Source organism: Fistularia commersonii, chromosome 18 (genome assembly GCF_037954325.1).
Source record: "Fistularia commersonii isolate RoL2024-O1a breed Wild chromosome 18, RoL_Fcom_v1.0, whole genome shotgun sequence".
Taxonomy (NCBI): domain Eukaryota; kingdom Metazoa; phylum Chordata; class Actinopteri; order Syngnathiformes; family Fistulariidae; genus Fistularia; species Fistularia commersonii.
In genome coordinates, this window is record NC_141301.1 from 2,815,697 (window position 1) to 2,836,756 (window position 21,060).

The following is a 21,060-nucleotide window of genomic DNA, read 5'->3' on the forward strand; positions in this document are numbered from 1 at the left end:
TGCAGATTACCAAAGCTATCGCTGGATGGCGGTACATCACCAACTCTAAACTATATAAGCGCTGTATCAGCAGTGTACCTCTGCAGTCGACAGACTCCCTATTCTGCCCTGTCCTTGTTTGTATGTTTGTTTCCATTAGCCTCAAAGTGTATCAAAACCCTCTCAAACCATATATGTAAACAGATATGATGCTACATAGTCGATACATATTCATATATTTACAACAAACATGCGACCGACAGAGCCCGGATAGCTCAGTCGGTAGAGCATCAGACTTTTAATCTGAGGGTCCAGGGTTCAAGTCCCTGTTCGGGCGATAGTTTTCTTTTTAAAATGTCACAATACACTTCTACTTAAGCTATCTAAAAAGGTAAATAAAAGTACTCTCACTAATATATGTAAACGCCATTCCGTCCTAAGTATTAGCAAATTAATTATTTTATTTTTTCCCTCCACTGGCTAGCCAACGGGTAAGCGGCTAATCGTTAGCCCCGAGTTAGCAACAGTTCCGGACTCAAGCTAGCAATGCCGTGTTCCCCGGTAAGCTAACAAGCTAACACCCCGAAACCTCAAATTCTATAAAATTCCATTGAAAATAAATATGTTTAAAGAGGTTCTTGTTAATATTTGCTACAGAGGAAGAGAAAAAGAGTAACTATTAATACAAACGCACAGAGAAGGTCAGAGGGTTCTGTAGATCTAGATCAGGGATTGACAATTATTTTGTCCGGTTGGCCACATTTCATTTTTGATTTTTATATCCTGTAAATTGAACAAAATAGAAATTGCAATTTAAATATTAGATTTTTTGGGGGGCATTTTATTTCAACTTTAAAAATCATTAATGATCATATATATGTACCAGCATCATTTTGAATGTGAATTCACACAAAATCAAACAAAAGGAAAAAATAAGTTGTTTTTAAGTTAAGAAAATTGTTTGGTGTGCCGGATAAAAAAGCAAAATGGGCTGGATGTGAACCGCGGGCAGTAGAATGCCCATGTCTGATGTAGAAATAGCTTTAGATCTGGAAATAGCATCTGACAGGGTTTCTGGAGAAGAACTATGGTACTGTATGAAGAAGTCTGAGGACATGTATGATCTGTGGGACAAACAGAGGAGATCAAGATGGACATAGAGCTGCAGTGGGGATTAGCTTTGAGCCCCTTCATGTTTTGCAGTGGTGATGGACAAGGTTGAGGTCAGACAGGAATCTCCACAGATCATGATGTTTGCAGATGACACTGAGCTGTAGTAAATGCAGGGAGCAGGTGGAGGAACATCTAGCGAGATGGACATCTGCTCTTGGAATGGAGGGGGATGAAGGTTAGCAATAGCAAGACAGAATACATGGGTGTGGAGTGGAGACGGTGGGGGATTTAAATACTTATGGTCAAAAAAGTAAAAGAAACGGGGAGTGTGGAAAAAGGGTGAAAAAAGTGTGCAAGCAGGTTTGGATAGGTGGAGAAATGTGTCAGGGGGAATGTGGGCCAGAAGGAAAAAAAACAGGTGTACTAGACAGTGGCGAGACCAGTGATGCTGTTTGTTTTAGAGACGGTGGCATTGAGGAAAAGACAGGAGGCAGAGCTGGAGGCAGCAGAGATGAAGATGCTGAGGTTCTCTTTGGGGGTGAGGAGAATTGATACAATCAGAAGGAGTTCATCAGAGGAGACAGCACATGTTAGATGTTCTGGAGATAAAGCCAGACTGAGATAGTGTGGACACGTACAGAGGAGGGATGGTGAATATATTAGTAGAAGCATGCTGAAGTGGGAGTTGCTTGGAGGAAGACCAGAGATGTATGGATGGAGTGAAAGAGTACATGAAGTTAGTCAGTGTGAAGGTAAAAGGATACAGAGAATAGAGTAAGATGGCGGAGGTTGATTTGCTGTGGCGAGCCCTGAAGGGGCAACCGAAATAGGACGATGAAGGAAATGAAAAATCGCAAGTTAACTTATTGAAACACAAAATGAGCTAATGAGCTAACCAAATGAACTAAAGTATCCAAAATGTTTAGTGTATGCATTGGATTTGATTAAAAGTTAGCTCAAGAGTCAGAATTTATTCCTTTTTCTGAGAGACAAAAACAACCACCTTAAAGTAGTCTTGGCGAAGGATCATAAAAATAGATAAATAAAAATCATAGCATGCAAAATCAGATGCTTTGACACTTTTCATTGCCTTCTGTTGCCTCAGAGTGACACATGATTGACAGGAGGCATCTGTTTGGGGGGTTACAAACAAATCGAATGGAGATGAGTGACACGGGGGAACCTCTAGTGTCGGATTCTTTTCGCCGGGCCGGGTTCTCCTGTGGGGCCTTCTTGATCTACAGGCAACTCATGAGTGATTGAGTTTGACAACTTTGCAACAGACGAGCAGCATATTGAGATAAAAGCCTCAACCAGTGACTTGTTTTGATGTGATTATGTTTTAAATGGAGGCTCGCTGTTATTTTTATGCATTTTTCAGTTCGCGGTGATTTAATACCATTGATCTCTTGTACCGATGAATGCAAAAAGTCACTGTACTTTTTCACCACAGGATTCTCACCACGCGATGTCAAGGATGGATCAGAGACGACTTCAAGATCTGTAAGTTTCTCCTGCAGGCTTGATTGATGCAGCGGCAATCTTGTGCAAAATCCATGTATGCATAGCAGGCCTCATTCGTCACCAGTTGAAATGCAACAGCGATTGATATAATGCTGCTAAATGTTCATGTAACATTTATCTTAATAAAGGTTGAAACGCTGCCGAGTTGTTAACTCAGTTGGAGCTAATTTTTGGGTGCAGCTCTGTTGTTATCTCGCTCTCGCTCTCGCTTGTCATGACAAACTGTGCTGAGTCCTACTTGGAAAAATGTCACCCGCTGCACCAGGAGCATATTGTACATGGAATTACTCAGCTGTCACGACTCAAGTCACACTCAAAGCCAAATATTCTGTGCTTTTCTCTTCATTACATTTCCAAGTCTCCAGCTGCCGGGAAGAGAAACTGCAGAGCAACGCCAGAGATGTCGGCGCTGGCATGGTGTGAGTTTAATTACTTTATATTTCGCCGCAAAATGCATTTTGATGTACCCACGTTTGTTATCGCACACCGTGGCCCCGTAATAGTTAAAACAAGCTATATATATTGCGGCATTTCATCTCGGCAAAATACAGAAATACCAAGATTTGTTTTTTTTAAAGACATTCTTCATCAGGAATATGTGAAACAGACTATGAAACAGGGATGAGGAGGTTGTCTGGAGGCTTCCATATTTATACATTTAATTCACAAATGACAAACACCGTAAATATTAAGAAGTTATCAAACCATCAGGTTGCTTCCATCCCTCTTTGAATTGAAGCCACTCTTATCACAGTGCCAGTTACCCGTGGGTGAGAAGCATTCATAAAGCTGCTTCTGTTTCCTTACATTTCCCAGAGTTGCAGTTTAGCATGTCGGTGTCCCCCATGGTTCCTTCCTGGGTCCTGATGTCTTTAATCCATATATGCTTCCTCTACTTTATTAACAAATAAGTCAGACTGCCAGTCAGAATCTATGTGACAGGCTTGCTTCTTATCGTCGGGGGAGAGTTGTGCACAGCGATAAATGAAAATAATGATTTCTCCGCGGAAACATCTGAGACCGGAGCTTTCCCTCCTTCGTCTGCTCGAAACCATTTAAATGCTCGTGCGCAGAGCGAGTTTTCGTAAAGCTCCAGCCTCACAGGTGGTGGAGCAGACTGTTGTTTGTCGTTGTTGTCCAGGACAACAGTGGGAGAAATACAAAGCCCGTGGTTCAAAAGGCAGTAAAAAGCCATGTCTGTGGATTTGACGATAATCCCGTCGGCTCCTCCGAGGCACGGCTTTTTTAGTTGCGCCGCTGGTTTAATGGCGCAGGGAAAAATATCGATGACGACGGATTTTAAAGCCTTCATATCTGAATAGTCGCTGGTATCAGGTGGTAAATGAAAGCTAGCCAATTCAAGAGAGAATTACTTTGTGTAATTGCTTTCTAAAAAGGTAACGGTTATTTGGCAGGGATTACCTATAATGAAAATATGCGACTGAAATAGTTTTACGTTTGTATTTCATATAGGAGTTGGAAAAACAGAGGTGTTTATTGCCGTTAAGATGTTTTGGAAAAACCAATATCAGAGGCATCCCGGAAGAATCCAACCGACACGTTGTTTTAGAGGCAGGCAAAGTCCTCTAATTGATCTGTTTTTAATGGGAAGCTGGTTTTCCAGCAACATCAAAACAGCATACTTGGAATCCAGCGCTCACATGCTTTGGTTGAGGGATAAAAGAATCTACATCTGTTTCTCGTGGGAGGCTCCGGCGCCGCAGAATTGATTATACCGAGGAGTACTTCAGGTGTTTGTACTGTGTGACGATTTGGAGACGGCAGTCACAGAGAACTGCTCTTGCATCCTTATGCATGGGCCCGATACTATAGTTTCTAAGATACCAACACTTCACAGCGTCATTTCCTCTAATCTGTACGGAAGCACACTCCCTCTGAGCAAGAGAGAGGCCTTTAAGTAAATCTTGTGATTTAGCATTGAGTAAGAACTTGCCTAAAGGGGTGACTGCAGGACATACAGCTAAACCCGTACCTCAGGTTTAGCTTTTTCCACATTTTTTATTGAAAAAAAAACAACCAATGATCTGTTTTTAAAAACAACAAACTTGCCGTGCCTCATTCAGACCTGCAAATAATTCTACATCTTTTTGAACTTACACCGAAGTCACTTGAAAGACAGCAGCGCCAGCCCACATCCTACGTTTTTTTTTTTTTTTTTTTTTACTTCTCTCTCTCTCTGTCTTTTTTATTGATGCTAACTGCACAAAAGGATGACATCCAGGGGGGAAAGACACCAAAGTCTCTCTTCACTCTCTCCTGTCTTACCAGGAAACTTGGGGGAATTGCACATTAATGATGCCATGAAATGCTCAAAGGAATAGTTTGCAAAAGTAAAGGTGGAAAATAACTCATTAGCCAATGGTGATGAACGAAGGCCAGCGGCCGTGAACGCGGCTCAGAACATAGCAACAACTGTTTACACCTATAGACATTTATTCTGAAATTTCTTTATAGATGACATCTTTGAAAGTCATCTTGGCGTGCCGGGGCTTGCAATGGATGTTTTTTTTTTTTTTTTTTTTTTTAAATCTTGTAGCGTGCTTGTCTTCCGTTGTCTGGGTCGGAACTTATCGCTCTATCCTGTTATTTTATGCCGTGTTTATTTTTGGATGAAGTATTCCTTTAAAGGGAGGTGGGAGGTTCTATAGATATTTGTTCGCTACTATAAAAAGTTACCATGTTTTATTGATGAAGGAGTCCGGGTGCACAAACCAAGACCATAGGTTTACTTTATTAGTAATCTGGGTCGCACTTTATTTGATGTGGATGCTGAACGTGCACGCTGACAAGCTCATACCTGCAGAGACTCACACTCACAAACGCGAGCATGCACTGGGTGAGCTTGTCGCACGTTTGTAAGCCTGATGGAATACAAACACAAACCCTCGAACAAATGTCGCCGTGCCTCTGCGCTCCTGCACCCTTGGCTAATTACAGACAACAATAGCAGACATTTCTTTTTTGAAATGCACAAACTTCACAGCACCGTCGAAATAATCATCACGCGCTCAACACAAGAGCCCGCAAAACATTCTTAATAAAAAAAAGCAAGCAATGGAAAGCCAGAGCGCTGTTGGTTTTTGTGACTTTTTTAGTTGTTGCATAATTTTGGTATGTTTTTATTGGAGCTGAGTAGTACCTGCTGTATATCCTGTTACATCTTCAGATGGGGTGTATTTATGATAGCGGTGCTACTTTACGGAAGAGCTTCTAAAAATAAATGATGGAGGAGAAAAGAGGAGAACGAGCATCCGTTAAGCGTTTTCTCATGAATTTTTTTGTCGCACCTTCCCTTGTAGTATCTCAAAAAACCGACTTGGCGTAAATCCCGGTCGAGACCTCTTTGTCTCGTCCGGGACGACGCTCTCTTCTGTAACTTTTAACCACTTCTTACAGCTGGCATGTTTGCCTTGCTCCCCTTCGGTGAGGCTTTACGGCATTTGGAGAACGGGGCGGGGGGGATCCTGCGCTGTCTCCTCCATGTTCTCCTCTCCCTCAGGCTTCATTGCCGTCAAATTCGTCTTTCAAGTCCATTTGTCCTTGTTCTCCTGTCTTTAAGCTCCGTTCACCATCAGTCTTCATCGCTTTCAAAATCTTCTTTCAAGTCCACCAGACCTTAAAACCCTTGAAATGCATTTCATCCCCACAGAGCTGCCTGCATACCCTAATTTACTTTCCTCTTCTTCATTGAGGTTTTCCGACGGTTGGCATCCTGTCTCCATTACTGTTCGTTGTCGCCGAGGTTCCTTTCGTGTCCGGTTGTCACTCTCGAGTCTTTGTATTCCGTGGCCGTCGTCTTTCCAGCCCTGTTCTCCCTCGGCCCTCATTCATTTTAAATTTGTTTATCGAACCGCGTTCGCCTTCAAAATACGCATTGTACGTTTCGTCCCCTCGGCACCGTCTCCTTCCCAGCTAGGATGTCATAATGACACACAGCAACTTCTCATCCCCTCCAACCGCCTCCGTCTTCCCTGCTCAGCCCGGTTGTCAGAGAAGCATAATCTCAGGTTGTGATATAAAAAGTGACATCTACTGAAAAATACTGATCTCAGCCCCGGGGCCTGTCACCTCCTTCTGGCTCTGCGAACGCCAGGACGGCTGGCAGGACTCGACTCCAGGAGAACCTCTTCGTCGGGCGATCGAAAGCCTCTGCGGGGCCGGCGATGTGACAGTGGCGGAATGAAGCAGGACACGATGACAATGACGGGAAGGGGGTAACAGCGTCACGAAAATCCAAGTGTCAAAACCGCAGTGTTGACGAGCGGAGAAGCAGAGCTGAAACGCACAATAACCCACGCCACTTGAATTGAACTCGCACACGAGGACCGCTCACCTCGTTGCATATTCAGCTGAGATTTCACGCAAAGAAATTGCTCCTGAATGCAGACGAAATCATTACAAATGCCTTCCATGTCTACGGAACACCGGGGACTTAAATGGGAGAGCAACACGGTGCTGGCAAACATGCACGCACGCACACGCCGGAGTGCCGGTCAGCCTGTTTCTCATTTTAACATCTGCATCGAGAGCACGGAAGCAAACGAATCAACTTCTGCGCTCGCCAGAGCACGAAAGCAGGGGAGCGCTTTCAAAGGTGGTCGAATTCTGTCGAACGGCTCCAGCGGCCGGCCGAGCATAAATGAGCCGTCGCTCATTGGCCTGCACCTCACACACAGCTTTCATCAGATTCAGATGCCGTCGCCGCGACGTGTTTGACGACCCGCGCGCTTCATTCAACGTTATGCTAAAGCTCTTCCCCGGAGAGACCGCGGAGCGTCCGCCCCCTCGCTTCACCTCATGTCCCCTTCGCCGGAGCTACTGAGGTGTACGGCCGATGAAGTCGGTCTTCCCGCTCCGCGCGGCTCAGACGCCTCGGCTTTGCGGCCGACACCACCGGGACTTCGCTGAGGTCAACGCGCCAACCTCCGGTGGACGTTCAGCTGTTTGTTTTGACTTGACTGCCGCTTACACAGTCAGCTCACGATGACAAAATAACAGAAACAAGTATTTTTCGTCGCTCCGGCCATGCCGTCGGCATTTAGGATTAGGAATCTGTTGTTTTGGTCGGCGGAGGACAGGAACTCTTTCTGGTAGCGCGCTGATGAAAAACGATCGAACCACGTCCGTCCTTGAAATGAATCTTTCATGGGAAAACGGTTGATGCCAAGTTTGATTCTGTTACTAAGTGCGCTGTTTCCGCCGGAAATGGCGAATCAGAATTTTGATGTGTGCAGTGTATTTATAATTTTTTTTGTAAATTTCGGTCCTGGCCAGCTGCTGTGCGGTACATAAGCAGGAAGCCCTCCTGGTCAGCACAGTGGAGTGATGAGTAATGTCAACAGAGGCCAGTGACGCTGGAGGACGGCTGCTGATTCCCAGTCTGACCACATGGTGGAGATTGACACCTTTTTTGTGGAGCGCTTCCCCACCTCACTACCCAGCATTTTAAATTAAAAACATAAAATGACACGCACTGCTGTTTTTATTTTTAATCCTGAAATGGACAGGAGGTCCGGTCTGGAGTAGTTCAAAGAAAAACACAATTTATCCCGGAAGGTGACTCACGAACAACCTACTCGTCGTATTCACATTTGGAGGAGCTTTCTGGTTGAAGGGACAACCTGCCGACCACAGCGGCTCCACTGGAACAGTTGGGCTCTCTTTTTTATTGTTTCCAACATCTGGAGGCTCCACATAGAACCGAACAGCGGTTCCCTCGTGGATCATTAACCAGGCTACAGATGGCACGCTGGGTTTTTAGCGCTGACTTGTTTATGGAAACCGTTACCCAGGTTAATGTGACTCACCTGTGTCGGTTGTCTTTGCTTTACATCTGCCGACTTTAAGGCGCAGTTTTACGATACGCGGGGCGTCCTGCGCTTCTCGGACGCTGTTTCACCGCAGCACTGTCAATCATCCATCCGTCCATCCATCCATCCATCCATTGTCTACATTTTATCAGGTCGCGGGGGCAGCAGCCGAAAGAGAGAGGCTGAGACTTAAGGACTTAAAGGACCCTGCTGAGGATTTAGAGCTGTTCCACTGTTCCACGGTCAGGACAAAAACCACATTACTACTCCTGGATCCGAGGTTCGACAACTCGTCGGACCCTCCTTTCCAGCACCCCAGAGTAGACTTTTCCAGGGAGGCTGAGGAGTGAGATCCCCCTTTAGTTGGAGCACACCCTCCCAATAGTTGTTTGCCGCCATCTCCCACGCGATGCTGCAGAGCTTTGCCAGCCAGGAACTTCAACTCTGGAAATAGGAAAGTCCACCTCAGAATCCCCCGACTTTACTGTCTTGTTGTAAGGCCCGTCACCGGAATTGAGAAGATCTTGGAAGTATTCTTACCGTTCCGCAGCAGTCCACCATCTCCACTGTGCACAGTATTGACGGCGTATCGCCTCCCCCCCCCCGAGCCTTCGGATGGTGTACCAGAATCTCCTTGGCGCCTATCAAAAGTCATTCCCACTGGCCTCACCACACTCCTCCCATGCCCGAGTTTTTTCCTCGGCAACCACCACAGCTCCATGACGCTTGGCTCGCCGGTACCCGTTAGCTGCTTCTGGAGCTCCACCGGCCAGAAAGGCTGGGCGCGACTCTTTCTTCAGCTTGACGATCATACAACTACAAAATCGATCATTGAACTGCGCCGGTCCGAGGCGCACATATCTGCACCTTCGTGTCCGAATATGATGTTCGAACACCACTCGGGTTCAGATCAGGTGACCTTTCCTCCCAATCACGTCTTTCTAGGTCTCGCTTTCGCTGCCCACGTGAGCGTTGAAGTCCCCCAGCATTGTCAACTGTTAATTAGCTTCATTGAGATTGGTGTTATAAAAGCACAAATGCTTTTCTTTTTTTCCGCTAGCTCTTAAGGGCAGTAATTATCTCACTGTGGTAGTGTTGGGGAAATAAATTAATAAGAATAAATTAACTGATATTTATCTGGCTGCTAAGGTTGAATTCCCAAAAGGCTCCGGAGATTTTTCTTCCGTAGATATTTGCTAATTCAGGAATGTTTTTGTTCATGCTACACAGCTTTGACACCTCAGAGTTTTTTTTTTTCCCCTAGCTTGATATCTCTAAATATAAATCTCCTCACTTGTCGTCAATCTAACGGCATTTGCTGATCCGGTCCGGACAGGCTTTTAGCTTAACTTCTGCACAGATCACAGAGGAAAGACACGCTGTTATCGAAGTGGGGCGGGGAAAAAAAAAAAAAAAAAATCACTTTCTCCACCTCCAAATTTGAAAAATATCTCAGTTCCACAAATGTATTCTACAAAAGTGCCTCCGCCTGTGCAGAGATAATTTTGGTTTTATTTGCCGTCATATCGCGTCCCGTACTCCAGCACAGATGAACAAAGTGGGTGAAATTTCAAGCAGGGCCCTTCTGCTCACTGACAGAGCACCTGTGAGCGCAATTATCCGTCAAAGAGTCCTTCAAGGGAAACTAATTCTGATCCCGCCGATGTGATGTAGCTCCGGCTGGTGAGAGCCGCTGTTAGCGCACCTTTCTGCATGTTTTAATACAATCGACCGCCTACACGTTGCGAGACGGCACGCCGCGCCCCGTCACCCTCGGATGGGAGCGCTGATTCAAAGGAGAGAGCGCTCGCCGACTCGACACCGGCGTGTCAAACCCCCGGCTGATGAGGCGCGTGGTTCGACACTGAAACTATCGCCGGTGATATCAATCAGCGACGCAGATCAGAGAGCAAGAGCGAGCACAATGCAGGGGAGCCGAGGAGATGGGAGCGCGAGGGGCGGAGGAGGGGGGTTCCGTTATCAAGGGGATGCCGCACATTTTGTGAGAAAGCGTGCATGCTAATGAGGGCCAAATACATCCAGAACAGCTGCATGGCAAATGAGACGACTCGGTACTCTTGGGCTGGAATAAATCTCTGAAGTGTTGTTTGTTAATCAAAGGAGGAGAAACAGAGAGGAACAAATTACTAAAAATAGTAACAGGGAAGCTTCGACGGCGCACACGCCGCGGCGGTAATCGCTGAGGAAAGGTTAGCGGAATTGTTATTCACGATACGGAGGGAGGTTGAGGGACCGGGAGATAGCCCTCCCGACGTTAAGCTGACGGATGCGCAGCCACCCGGGCGAGATTCTATCTCCCGCTTTGTCTGGGGAAAAAAATGCGAAGCTCCGAGGCGGAGCAAACCCCGACGCCCGACGCCCAGAAATCGGAGCGGGGGGTCACGGGTTTTACCCCGGCCCCGATAGGACAAAGTTAAATTCACAGCCCCCGTCTTTATCAGCTCCCACATGCACGGGGGGGGCACCGCCGGGGACCAAGAGGTCGCGGGAAAAACTTTTTAGGAATGCGAGGGGGGGTGGGGGGGGTTGATTCCGCCCCGGGCCGCTTGGACTCCGAAAAACAACACACCGGGAACCTCGGGGTTTCCGTAAAACATTTATTTACAAAAACAAGAAGTAATGACAAAAAGAATAATCCGAGGAGTGAATACAAAACGTGCTAATGTGATAAAATACGTTATCGTACACAAAACTCATACGGTATGATAGGTGTTAAACAAACTATGCTTATACTTTCTGGGATCTGAAAAAGGCGGAGTCGGGGAGAGCAGGCAGCCAGTGTTGGATTGCTTTCGATTAGAGGGATTATTGCATTTCAGTTTGTGTTTTAAGGCAAGGATGAGACACGAGGACGGGGGCAGGGGGGGCACTTCACATTACGTTTCACTTTTGTCTTCATCACAGGGCACACTATCACATAAACATCAATGGCTGTTCGGGAGGAGGACCGAGAAGGAAGGGGACAAAAAAAAAAGAGAGAGGGAGAGACCAACATATAAACTCTTCATTAAAGAAATCGTCGGGTAAAGGATTACAAACGAGATTGGTCCTTACATTTTTGATTTATGAACAGCTTTTAAGAGAACCACTTTTCAAAGCAGTGAGTGTGTGTGCGTGTGTGTGTGTGTGTGTGTGCATGTGTGTGTGTGTGTGTGTGTGCATCCTGCATTATGAAACAGTCTCTGCAGTTGTCAGATGAGCGGCGTCCCTTGATGTGCAGAACACCATGACTTGGTGTCTTTGGTGCCTGATGTGCTGTACTTGTGTGAGTCCACAGAAGTCAGAGTCCTCTCCCTCCTGTCGTAGCGCCCGGGGGTCTCCGGCTCAGTACGGGTACTGCTTCTGCTTCTTGCCAGCAAAACAGGACAGCCAGGTGCACAGCAGCATGGCGGCGGCAGCCCCTGCTCCTGTGCAGTAATACGCCCAGCCGATCTGGCACGAACCTGGAGGGGAAGAGAAGGCGGGGTTTCGGGATACGTGACTCACCTGTTGGTTTAACCCGGCTGTCGGCGACACGTTGCCAAAAAAAAACGATCTCCTGCCCACATCAAAAAAGCAACTTAAATGAAATGTACCGCGCGCTCACGGTTTCATGTCTGTCGGTGCAAACGTGTCAAACCAGGACATCGGGTATGTTTTAAGGCTACCCGGCAAATGTCCTCTGACAGCTACATTTGCTGTGAGATTTTTGAAATCTAAAAATAGTAATTAGATTTGGAGGAGGTTGAAGAAAGCTTTTTCTGTGTGTGTGTGTGTGTGTGTCTACAATGTCTACCTCCAGCAGCCCAGGGACAATGACAGCTTATTTTTCATTTGAGCGTCAGTGAGAAGTTCAGCAACCCACCGCCCCTGCAATTTATTTAATTCTCAGAGAAACCACAAACACGAATACGGGACAATAATCCGGCGTCCTCTTCGTCACCTAAAAAAATCCCCGCAGATTAGTCACCGCGTCCCTCAATCGACCCCTGATCACGCCTCTTAAAAAACAGGCCTTTTATTTATTTAAGGGATTCTTTCCGTGACACCGCTCTGACCCCGACGTTCGTTCAGAGGCTCTTTGTTCCCGCATCGAGAACACCACGCCGCTCGCTGAAGCCGATCCGCCAAATGAACACAACGGTGTTAAAAAAATGAGAATATCTGTCCCGGCCATTAAATCTCCCCCCCCCTCCCCCAGCTCTTGAAAAACGGTCAGTCTCTTTCAAACGCATACCGCGAACGCAGTTTTCTCGCTTGCCAACCCTCCTGCGTGGCGATGGCGGATGAAAAAAGGAGCTGAAACGGAGCCAAAAAAAAAAAAAAAAAAAAAAAAAAAAGCTGAAAGCAAACATAAATTAAATTCCAAAGTGCCTCCTTGAGACATTTTCCTCTATAATCCTCTGAGGAAATTATGTGCATTAATAAACACAGATGGGACCTTAATCTGCTTTTAAAATTTGGAAAGTGTTGTGATGACCATCGAGGCTCCTCGGAATATCTGATTTAATATGTTTAATCACCTGCTTGGGAGGACGCGGCTGCACATTAACAACTTTGCCCCAGTCGGCGGCAGACAGAATCCCTGATTCCATATTGACTCCTCACCTTCTACCGCAAATTTCTTTTAAAACCGGCGACACGTTTAATGATATTAGGTTTCCCCCACGTGGCTTGTAGTTTATTATTATGCATTTTGAGTAAAGCATTAAAACGATGACTGATAATTCAAGCTCCAGGGAGGAGGGGAGGGGCTTTCACTAATCAACTTAAATTTTTGTGCGAAACAGACTTTCTTTTTAAGCGTCGTGCAGATGCATTCAAATCGTCCCGTGATGAGCGCGCGCGTAAAAAAAAAAAAAGATAAAATAAAAATGAAAGGTGTGTGTGAAATCCCATGATCCAGGGAAGAGCGTCTCGGTGCTAATGAGGAGGAGGTGAAACTGGAGGGGGAGGAAAAGGGGGAAAAAAAATCTGTGTTGAAATCATTATCAGCGGTGGGGTGTCATCTGCCTGCAGCCAACTGATGCAAACAATGTTAGCGTATTAACGCTAGCGCGTGGGTGAAAGTGTGTGATATGAGTCTGCAAGGGGAGGAAATCTAAATCTGTTGCTCCTGATGACACCTTTGGAAATGTTTCCGCGTTGCAGATTGGACCTAATTGCAAAGTGTCGGCCATCCGTGTGCCAGCTATCGTAAACATCTGCACGGACGGAAACCTCTGACAGGGTTGCGTCAATATTATATATGTTTTTGGACCATCCTGACACACATCCTTCAGGCTAGCTTGACTGAAACTGAAGTGTGTTACTTCTGCATCGTAGCCTCTTATTTCTTTGTCCCGAAGAGAGAAATGTTATCATAGCACGTCAGCTGTTAGCACATACCTGTTAGCATTACTGCTATATTAGCATGGGATCAGTTGTTTTTGTCCCTACCAACTCCAATACCACTCTGTCTCTATCACACTCTTGCTCCTTATCTCTCTGTCCTTGTCATTCTTGCTTTTTCTCATTCTACCCCAACCAGTTGAGGCAGAAGGCCGCCCACATTGAGCTCACATCTGTTGCAGAGTGCTTGCTCTTTGGAGAATCTTGGGTTTCCATAGATCATCTTAAAGTGTGTGGTCCAGGCCTGCTCCACGTGGACAGTGTCATTAAACAACTGTTGAATTTGGCCCCGGAGAAATGAAACAGCCTTACTTTGATGAAAACAAGCCAAGCGCCGCTTCCAATCACTTGGCTCGAGCCCTGTAGACAATCGCTAAGTGTTTGGTTTTTTTTTTTCTGCTGATGGTCTGTGAGCTGCACTGAAGGCGCTGATGCTGCAGAGCTTGATAAATACACGTCAGCTGGCGCGTGTGTGTTTATGGAAACTTTACCGAGTAATACTTCATTCATTCATTGTCTGTGCCGCATATCCCGCACTCGGAAGCTCGGGGGCGCGGGAGCCTTTCCCAGCTGTCGTTCGGTGAGCGGCGGGGTTCGCTCCGTAAACATCGCCGGGCCACATACAACGATTGACTCTCACTCACACGTCTGGGCAACTGATCGTCTCCAATGAACCTCCGTCGTGTTTTTTGGATTGTGGGAGGAAGCGCTAACTGCCGCACTGCTCTGAGTAATACTTGATATTTGATGTATCAAATTGAAACACAGCGTTGCCGCATATATACACACCTTCATATACTGTATGTACACATGTACACTGCTCGAAAAAATAAAGGGAACACTTAAAAAACACATCCTAGATCTAAATGAATGAAATATTCTTATGAAATACTTTGCTCTTTACACAGTTGAATGTGCTGACAACAAAACCACACAAAAATGATCAATGGAAATCAATTGTATCAACCCATGGAGGTCTGGATTAGGAATCACACTCAAAATTAAAGTGTAAAAACAAACTCCAGGCTGATCCAACTTTGATGTAATGTCCTTAAAACAAGTCAAAATGAATCTGTGTTGCTTCCTGAGTGGACACTATGATTTCACACAAGTGTGATTGACTTGGAGTTACATTGTGTTGTTCAAGTGTTCCCTTTATTTTTTTGAGCAGTATATTTAAATGAGGCTGCTGGACCCCAGATGTATATTTCTCAGTGCCCATTGGGTTTGAGGCCCAGCGCTGCTGAATGGGATGCCTCGTGCTTCGGGGAAAAGCGAGAGCAGCTGGTGTTGCTGAGTTCTCACTTTTAAGGTCACGTCGACTCGCGGAAAAGGAGACGTTGAAGATTTTATGGCCGCCGCGATGAGTTTGACATCAGTCCTACATTGGAACTTAATGGCGGTTTGATGGCGAGCAGGTAGACAGGCGAGCGGCGGACCGGAACATTCGATGAAGCGCCGGGTTTGATTCACGCGTCGTCTCCCGGCGGCGGATGTTCGTGCCAGTTGTCTTACCTAACTGGAACTGGTTGGAGCTGTTGCTGCAGGTCTGCTGCACCTCCTCGCTGTCCCATCCCAGCGGGTAAAGGGCGCAGCCCGATCCTATGAGCAGACCTTCGGGGGGAAGAGAGAGAGAGCGCGTGAATTTGGTCCCGGGCGGATCGCTGCGTTTTAAAAACACAAAGAGAAAACGCCGCGGCCGCATGCAGACGAGGCCCCGTAATTGATTCGAAAACCTTGCCATCAAGGTATTTGCCCCGACCCCGGAGAAGCCCTCCAATGTTTTTGCAAGACCTCGCCTCGGAGGGTTTCTGTTACTTCAAAAACCTTTCCGGTAATGAGCCAGACAAATGCAAAGCAGCGAGTGTGTGTCACCCCCCCCCCACCCCCCCGACACACACACAAATGCAGTAAAACATCCAGAGGTAAAATAGTAAAATATTTTCTGCATGTGTCCACTATTGTTCTCTGCTGCTTGTCTTTAAGGATTTAAACCACCATGAAGTGTTGCTCTGGCCACTGGAACAACGTACATAACTTCACCTCTTTAACCCCCCCAAACACACACACACACACACACACGTACACACTCTTATCAAGCACTTCCTGCAGATAGTGACAGAGGGGTTAGCTGCGGCCACTTCCTGCAGTTTTACCACCCTTGTATGTACTCCTTTGGTGAAATGACATTTATGTCGATTACAACCACAAAACAAAGCACTCTCCCTCCCCGCCTCATAAAACACAAGCAATGGATGGAAAATGAGAAACGCGTGGAATAATTACTGTAAAAACCAGCACATCCTCGAGGGGCCGACTTCTCTCTGTGATTAAAGACTCTCAAAGCAGCGCTAAGATGAGTTAAATCTAGCCGAGGCCGTTCCATTAAGGATGAATATTTTCAATATTCGCCGGTAGTCAGGTCTTGACAAGTCATTCCCTGGATGCCGGGACCCGTCTCTCGAAATTACCCCGTCGGGGACCCCCGGTAGGCGGCTCCGCCGTCACATTAGCTTAATCCCGCCCGACACGACCGCCTTGTCATCAGTTCGGAACGGCGGCTGAGGTGGCGGCATCAATATCGGGCTCCCGACCCTGATCGCTCCCGACTCTCCAGAACTGCCTTATTACATCTCCGTCACGGACGGGAATTCATCCAAATGCTAATGCGCAGGCGCTAGGGCGACCCGCTAGCATACGAGGTGGGAAAAAGTGAAAAAGACGTCCGTTTATTCTATCCCGGTGGCGGCCGAGAGGGCGGCAAATGTCATCAATAGACCGCCTGATTATGACAGCCGTGTTCGAAAATCAATTCGGCGGAGCTGTGGCATGTTGATGAGAAGGGAGGACTTAAACAACAACCGGGAGCGAGTCTTTGTCGTCGCGGCTCGGGGATCAGCGGGGGATCCCGGGATTTTCACACGCAATAACCCCGCCGTTTCTTCTTCAGACCCCGAAGAGAACTTCACACGAGTTTCCACTTCAAGACCTTAAATTACAACCTTTAGCCGAGCAGCACCGAGGACGTCACACTGGGGGGGGGTTCATGTAAATCCCAGCGTGAGCAGCCACGGTGGACCGCCGATGGAAATGAAAAAAAAAAACAAAACAAAAAAAAAACCAACAACTCCGCAAAGGTGCATCAAACGCACCGAGGAGCGAGCGCATACAAACAGTCGCTAAAATATTCACAGTTATATAACATTATCAAATGTGTTTTGATTAAAATTTGTCACAGTAAAGACTGTTAAGCGTGCCGACGCTGATAATATATTCATGATTAATATTTAACAAAATCAGGAATTCTCTTTCAAGTGTAATGCGGAGAGATACAGCGGCATGTAATCAAAGTGAATTTCCTTGCAGCACAAGGAGAGGGAAAAATGCAAAAAAAAAAAAAAAAAATGAGAGAGAGAGAGAGAGAGAGAATTTTTTTTTTCCGAAGCTATTGCTATTCCATCCGGGAAACCGGGATGTATCCATTTGAAAAAAAAAAAAAAAAAAATCAAGATTAATGATCGTCGCATAATGAACAGGTTGGTTAAAATATTCCACACCGTAGAGAGCAGCCGCTCTGGAACTTCAAGTGAGGAATAAAAAAAAAAAAAAAAAGGGGGGGGGGGTTGATGTTTTGTTCAGGTATCGGGGCGTGAAGCCGATGACAGTGAAAGCTGGCAGGGAGGAAAAAATAAAAAAATGTCAGGGTACGACAACAGGAAGGAGCCGTTCCGTCGACACCAGCTACGTTCCGACGTGTAACTAACAGAGAAATCAGTGCTCTGTGGGTGAACTGTCAGTGTTTTGTGTCTCCGCTCAGAAGGCCTGCGACGCCACAGCGAGGGCGGGGGTTCGGGTTTGGGGGGGGGGTTGAACGTTAGCGCTCACATGTCACTGCAACACCCGCCGGAGAGCGCAGAAACACAAATCTCCGCAGGAACAGATGGATACTCACCGACTGCCAAGGTGTATTTCAAGTCCCGATAGTCAGCGGGGCCCGCATTTCTCTCTTGGCTTTTATTTATTAAATGAATTTCTCTCCTTTTTTTTTTTTTTTTTTTTTTCCAAGGATAGCTAATCCCATCAAATCTCATCCTCCACACTATGTGGGTTATTGAGAAGCAGAGGTAGAGGAGCTGGTGACTGTGGGAGAAAGATTACCAACGAAAAAAAAAACATTTTTTTTCTTCTTCTTCTTCTTCTTCTTCTGCCTCGTGTTCATGCGCCAAAATGCTTGAAAGCAGCGCAGACTCGAGATTCTTTTTCCGCGTGCGCGCCGCCGCAGACACATACCTCCGCCCTCGTCGCTCTAGACGTCTGGGGGATTCTCGCGCTGTTTTCGCGACTGTTTGTCAACAAAAGCAACTCCGTGCCGAATATTTGTCTCGCGACCTCCGGGCCGAAACAGCGAGGTCACGCCGACGGAGAGTTAGCTCACACTACTCTCTTTTGTCTTCCCCCAAAATGCCTCGCGTCTCCGCACGTCATCTTTCTTTCACCTTCATCCGTTGTTCCCCGTCTGGCGGTGACAATCAGGCGGCAGGATCACGACCATTAAATCACACGCTAAGCTTCGGAAAATAAAATATTACCGCGGGAGACAGATAGCGGGGCGCGATCCGGAAAACTCTTGAAGAAATAGCGAGCGTACCTGCTAAATTCTGCCGACATCAGATATCCGGCAGCATCCATAATCAGCGTCTTTCAGACACGGAGATCATTTCCATATTCACGCCTCATCACTTTCTGTAGCGCGCTTTACCTTATGTTTTTGGTCATTCCGGTTGCCACGGTTACCCCGAATACGACACCGGAAGCCATTCCGCGCCCGGCCCTGCTCCAGACGCCGGTTTTGTGACGGCAGAGGGTTTTTACGCCAGGCCGCGGGGGGGAAGGGGGAGCAAATCTCAGAGAGTGACAATGCGTGCCTGCTTCTCCTGCACGTAGCAGGTAGGCAGGCGAAAATACAGAATATCTTAAAAGCGGCGAGCATCCGGGTTCGAACTGAAACGAATCGCTGTCCCCGACAGAGCAGCGGCAAATAAGATGTCGGTTTACGGAAAACCACCGCTGGACAGCGCCGCAGCCACCGGAAGGCAGAAACGCTTTTTTAAAACTCCCCGCCTCGTTTTCTTGGAGATCAGAAGCGCCGGCCAATCACGACAAGCCGTGAGGTTTCTTTCTTTTTTTCTTCGCCAACAACCTCTGTTTGTAAAACCTCATCTCGGACTCCTGTTTCAGTTGACGCTCGATTGTAAGGTCAGAGGGAGCCAATCCAACAGCACCGGACAACTTATTCTCAGATCGGGTTTCGATTGATCTCCACGCGGTCGTTATCAGAACGACTATCGGACCTAATGGCCTCTCGGAAAGTCGATTCCTCGCAGTGGGAAGGAACGCGGTTAAACGGCCAGTCGGAACCCATGTATCATTGTTCAATCCATAAAATCTGCCTAATAAAGTGATCTCCTCGCGGCCCATCCTTGCCTCGGATTTCATCATAATAGTCGGTCTCACTTTCCGAGTCACATGTCAGGGCTTTAAAAAGCCCACAGAGAAGCCCTTTATTCCGTCGAAGCGGCGCTATTGTTCCCCATCCTTTTTCTGTCAGTGCTTTTTACCTGCCCCCCCCCCTTTTTTCGACCCCTACTCCGCCCCCTCCCGCGCTAACGTCCTATGATTTAGGTAGCGCTGACGCCTTTTGTCAAGCCTTCTTGCTCTCTGTCAAGAACCAAGGAATTTTCTTTACCCGCCTCCATGCCTCTAGACAATACCATTCAAGGTTATCATTCAAAGGGCCGAAGAGGACGAGGGAGAAAAAAAAAGGCTGACGCTAAGCCGGCGAGGGAGAATTTGGGCGACGGGGGAATTAGAGTTGGGATGTGCCTCAATGGCCTTCGCCGCAAAGTAGGAAATTCCCTCCCGGGCTCGTCTGAAGACGGGGAGAGAGAGGCGACGTGAAATCTCCCCGAGGCCGATGAGGCGTTCCTCCCGGCCGCTGCGTCACTTTCACAGTTGGGTGGGAATACAAAAAGAGGACGAGGCGGCGAGGATCAATACATTTGCCTCATTGATTAATGCAACTCAACGGTGTTTTCCCTCCGTCGGCTTCGGTTTCGCGGCAAAAAGCCCGGAATGAAGGATGAAACGAACAGTCGGACTGTTCGGTCGGCGTTATAGGCGATTTCGTCTTTTTACAGATATATCGCTGTCAGCGAATACTTTGCCCGATCAATATTTCATGAGTAAAACATCTGATGGTTTCATCCCCATCTGGCAGCCTGCTCGATATCTGCGGGTTTTGTTATTCACATTTGTGTTGAACCGGCTAACCATTCCTGACTTCTGTTTGCTTTGTTATTTTTCCAAGTTTTTAACCGGGCGGTTATTGCTTTGGTACCACAGCGAGGAAGAAGGATTTTAGACCTTCCTGTGCAGGAGGTGCATTGGAGAGCCTGAATTACCTGGATGTGTGAATGAAGTGTTGTGTGTTTCCGTACGTGGCGACTGGCGAACGCCCAAAGACAGCTGAACCTTGGTTTTGGGGCTTTTAATGTTGATGCTGCGAATTAATAAAGTCTCAGAGGACTGACATTTTGTCGGGTTTAAGGCCCAGAACAGTAAAGCTCTGGAGTTGAAAATAAATACAAACATGTACGATACACATGCACTTGCAGTTATATTCCGATATATTCAGTTGTTTTAATCAGACTGTCGTTATTGTTAGCTTTGTTTAACGCGTCCCATCTTCTGAGCCCGAGCGGAGCGTCGTAGCCGGTCCCCGGCGCCGCGCTCATCCGACGCCAAACTGTTTCATGTGACTTACGCGTCGGCTGACCCCGTGCCTCTTCCTCCCGACGCGGTTTCCTCCTCGATTAAAACACAAAGCACATCGGCGGCGCGCACGGCTGCACATCATATGATGTTTCGATTCTGTCACTCAAGATGGATCCACGCGCTCTCAAGGCGTCGGGGGACGGAGGGGGGGGGGGAAGGGTTGGGTGTACACCCATGTGAGCTCGCAAACAGGGTTTTTTTCTCTTCGACGTGAGCGGGATGGGGATGCGGAGATCGAGCGGCGAGCTCGGATTGCGCGGCGGCGAGACGCGAGGGACGAGGAGGCCGCGGGACGGATCTTTTTCGGGAGATGATGGGAGACACGAACAGAAATAGCGTTCGCAGGATGATCGTGCCAGGACCAATCTGGACGCTCCATGTCAGTGTT

The 21,060-nt window shown here is 47.2% G+C and overlaps 1 protein-coding gene and 1 non-coding gene across 2 annotated transcripts in view; one reads left to right on the top strand and one right to left on the bottom strand.

Annotated features, from left to right (window-relative positions):
• Positions 1-243: 243 nt before the first annotated feature.
• trnak-uuu (transfer RNA lysine (anticodon UUU)) lies at positions 244-316 on the top strand. The gene has a single exon. It is a non-coding gene; the product is annotated as a tRNA-Lys (tRNA).
• A 10,951-nt stretch (positions 317-11,267) lies between these two features.
• Positions 11,268-21,060, bottom strand: part of LOC147224174 (LHFPL tetraspan subfamily member 6 protein) — a 53,911-nt gene continuing 44,118 nt past the window's right edge. Inside the window, exons 3-4 of the mRNA XM_086164147.1 lie at positions 15,354-15,452; positions 11,268-11,911 (exon numbers count right to left, since the gene is read on the bottom strand). Coding sequence (XP_086020273.1) covers positions 11,793-11,911; positions 15,354-15,452 — 218 coding nt within the window. The 3' untranslated portion in view covers positions 11,268-11,792. The remainder of the gene's footprint in view (positions 11,912-15,353; positions 15,453-21,060) is intronic.